The sequence below is a fragment of the Megascapheus bottae genome, chromosome 22 (assembly GCF_031878675.1).
Source record: "Megascapheus bottae isolate mThoBot1 chromosome 22, mThoBot2.hap1, whole genome shotgun sequence".
NCBI classification, from domain to species: domain Eukaryota; kingdom Metazoa; phylum Chordata; class Mammalia; order Rodentia; family Geomyidae; genus Megascapheus; species Megascapheus bottae.
This window is the reverse complement of record NC_143530.1, coordinates 15,811,495-15,815,589: the sequence shown is the minus strand read 5'-3', so window position 1 is coordinate 15,815,589 and position 4,095 is coordinate 15,811,495. Positions and strand designations below refer to the sequence as shown.

The 4,095-nt window shown below is 37.1% G+C and overlaps 1 protein-coding gene across 1 annotated transcript; it reads right to left on the bottom strand.

The window, feature by feature from the left end:
• Nucleotides 1-2,633: 2,633 nt before the first annotated feature.
• LOC150048065 (olfactory receptor 2B6-like) lies at nucleotides 2,634-3,606 on the bottom strand. Its single transcript, XM_090355371.1, has one exon. The coding sequence runs from the start codon at nucleotides 3,604-3,606 to the stop codon at nucleotides 2,668-2,670; it is 939 nt and encodes a 312-aa protein (XP_090211497.1). The 3' UTR covers nucleotides 2,634-2,667.
• Nucleotides 3,607-4,095: the final 489 nt, after the last annotated feature.

The window sequence follows — 4,095 nt, the reverse complement described above, 5'->3', positions numbered from 1 at the left end:
GGTTTTTGGGTGGTTAATTGGAGATAAGAGTTTCACAGATTTTAGTGCCTGCCCTGGCTTTAAACCTCGATCTCAGATCTCAGCCTTCTGAGTAGCTAGGATTATAGGCCTGAGCCACACACCCGGCTTATACTGTTCTTTATTACAATGTTCTCTCAGAAGGACACACACACACACACACACACACACACACACACAGAGGGAGTGAGTCATATTCTGTTATAAGGTTTCTATATATAACAGAAGATTTGTATCTGCCCCTAGAAAATATGTTTAATTCTCAATTTTGGAGAATTATATATACTGAATGTCCCCAAAACATATTCCTGAGTGTGTTTTAGAGCTTTTTTGCATTCTATAGTTCATGATCAAGTAGAACTTACAAAAGTGTAAAACTGGTAGAGTCTATTGAAAGCAAATCAATATGGAAGGGTTAAGGAAATGTAAATACCAACATAATGTGGTTCATATCCAATTTGATGGCTGTTCTATGGGAGGTGTGGTGTTACAAAATGAAGAGTAATGGATAGTGTGTGTGAAATAAAGTGATTCTAAAGGGAGCATTAGCTCCCTAGGTTTGTAAAATAGTTAAATCTTGGTATGATGATGTTTAGTCCTTAACATACCTAGAAATTTAAAGTATTTTTCACTGCCTTCAAATAGTAAAAAAATTTATGTGAGGTTAAAATCTTAACAAATATAAGGAAGTTTGGACTTTAGATGATGAATACATTCTTAAATGACTTATTGAATATTCATGGCACATTCAAGTTGCATTTTGTGTTTATGTGACTTAAATAACTTAAATCTGTTCAGATAAAAATCTGAGCATTTAGTCAAAATACATACTGAAATAGTAATATTGATAAAGTATTTCCTTTCCAAGTTATGATATTTATCTATTTCTATTTACTATCCTTTCTTCATGCAAAATTCAACATGTATTTGTTCCACTAATCTAGTGCTTCTCTACTCAATATTTATGCTCTTGTGGCCTCTTGGGTTCCACCAGGGTATTAGAATTCTGAATACCACAGTTTGAAAATACATTGAATTAATAGCAATCATGCTGATTACAGTCCTGGTTTACATTTATTTACATCCTCTCAGAATAGGATGATGAACTAGTAGCCTTGTAACTGTTGGTGCAACTATGAAAAAATGAGGTTTAGAATATTATGGCTTCCACCTGTATGCACGTTCCTATGTATATATATAAGTATGTATGTATATAGCATCTATCTACCAATCTACATATTTACTATTTTCATTACTAGAGATTAATTTTTTCTGCCTTAGCAAGCTTCTAATGGCAATATTATTGTTCCTGGCTTCACAAGTATCCAGGATTGCAGGTGTGCACTACCTGTATCAAACTTAGTGCTCATTTCTTAACTATGTGTATGTGGAATTCTAAACACAAGAACTTCACACCATCTAACTTCAAACTCCATAATTTTTGCTCCAATAATTTATAGCCAATTTTGTACAATATTTGTTTACATTTTTAATCTTCTTAGTCCATTTGTTCTGCTGTAACAAAATAACAGAAACTGATTAATGTATATGCAACTTACTTTGTACAGTTCTAGATAAGGATCCAGTCTCAACTCCTATATGGTAACTCACTGCTGCATCTTTCTGAGGCCCAGAGCACTGTGATTTCACTTGGTAGATGGTAGAGGGACATGCAAGGAAACACTGTGTCAACCCACATTCATAAGGACCTTCATCCCATTTATAAGTGAGGAGTCCTCATGAAATAATCATCTCCTGTATATTTCTCTCTTAATGCAATTGTGTTGGAAGTTAAGGCTTGACGTAAGGATTTTGGAGTAGCACAAAAATAAAGTGGTGTTTTAGTTCTTACATTGAATCTTAGTACTTTTATTTTTTTTTGAATCTTAGTACTTTTAATCAATGATTACAGTGTAGTGTGTTGTTTGAACCCCCAAATTTAAATAAAAATAGTTACTCAATTTACTCACTAAAGTAAGCAAGCTGCTTTTCTTTCCAGAACCATACTTTCTTTCTAGTACTGATCTTTTTGGATCAAAATGCATTCTGCCTGTTCAAATTCATGCGCAGAAATATTTCCCATCATTCTCACTAATTTGGAGGGCTCATCCTTATGATATTTTAAAGAAGTGTTAAAATATTCAATTCATCCTGTTTATTCAACTGATTTTAATATTTCAGTATATATTATGTAAGCATAAAGACACCATATTCATTCATTAAGCAAGAATTATAATGTTTCAGGAAATGGAAACAAGTGTTAAGGAATCGTAATGTCTTCTTTGAAAAGTACTAGACAGGTAATTGAAGATAATGTATGAAATTCATGATTCTTTGCATTCTAGCATCAATCGGCCTGCAGTTTGTTTTTGTCTTTGTATACAAATGTCAACCAATGTTTTTGTGAATGATGTGCTTTCGAAGGTGAAACTTAATCACTACTTGAGCAAGAAGAGCCAGAACAGAACTATGTTCACATATTTCCACAAAAGTGATCCCATTTTGTTGCTTATTATCTGAACACCATCCTTAAATGATTATTAGAAATATTCCACATTTTTCAGAAAATATGCTACATGAGATTAGATTATGAAACAAAAATGAGTCATGAAGGAAGTCCAGATGAGGTCACTGAATGTTTACGAGCTGTCATTTGGAACTAAAGATGCTTTTCACCAGGTTACCTAAGGCCTCTTTCACATCCTTATTCCTCAGGGTGTAGATAAAGGGGTTGAGTGTAGGAATGACGACTCCATAGAAAAGAGCCATAAATTTGGGTTGGTCCCTTGAGATGGAAGATGGGGGCTGAAGATACATGCTAATGGCTGGGCCATAAAATAAGGAAACTATAATGAGGTGAGTGGAGCATGTACCAAAAGCTTTCTTCCTTCCTTCCGAAGACTTGATCTTCAAAATAGCACGCCCAATAGTAGCATAGGAGGCAAGAATTAAGCATAGAGGAACGGCTATTATAAAAATGCATGCCACAGACAGCGCAAGCTCATTGGCCTCCTTTTCCCCACAGGCAGTCTTGATCAGAACTGGAATCTCACACAACAAGTGATCCAGTTGATTGATGCCACACAGGGGCAACTGTAATGTAAGAGTGGCTTCTGATACAGCATAGGTCAATCCACACAGCCACATAATGGACACGAATAGGATGCAGAGGCGCTGGTTCATGATGAGGGTGTAATGCAGAGGTCTGCAGATGGCCACGTAGCGATCAAAGGACATAATGGCCAGCAGAAGACATTCTGTGGCTCCCATTGTGCTGAATAAGTAAAGCTGAAGTGCACACCCCATGTAACTAATGGTTTTCCTAGAACTTCCCAGGTTGAAGAGCATCTGAGGGACGATGCTGGTGGTGTAGCACATGTCCAGAAAGGAGAGGTTGGTGAGGAAGAAATACATGGGGCTGTGGAGCCGGGGGTCTAACCTGGACACCAGGATGATGGCGACGTTTCCCATCATGGCGACAGGGTATGTTACCAGAAGAATTGCAAATAAGGGAAGTTCTAGCCAAGGCAGGTCAGCAAAACCTAACAGAATGAACTCCTGAGGATGACTTTCATTAATGAATGCCATCTTTGCTTTTTGCTTTTCCTGTGGTACAGAAGTGGAAAGAAGAAGAAGTTATGAGGGACAGTGATACGCTATTATGTATTTCTTATCCAAGGATGGAAGATAGACTGTCATGACTCTCTGGGAAATAGTATCAGTGGTCTTGCACGAAGTCATCTCATTTCTTTTTTTTTTGCCAGTCCTGGCTTGAGCTCAGGGCATGAACCTTGTCCTTGGACTTTCTCAAGGCTAGAGCTCTACCACTTGAACCTCAGCACCACTTCTGGCTTTTTTTTTTCTATGTATGTGGTACCGAGGAATTGAACCCGGGTCTTCCTGCATGCTAGGCAATCACTCCACCACTAGGCCAAACTCCTGGCCCCATCTCATGTCTTTTTGAGATACTAGCAATTAAAATCTGCTGCCTTCAACAAATAGCATCGATACTCTGCAGTGAAATTTATTCCTCTGTATAATAAATCTATTGACATGATATTTTGTTTGAGATTGAAT

Excerpts from the sequence above, each read along its gene's own strand:
- LOC150048065 (XM_090355371.1), bottom strand. The coding sequence starts at position 3,606 with ATGGCATTCATTAATGAAAGTCATCCTCAGGAGTTCATTCTGTTAGGT.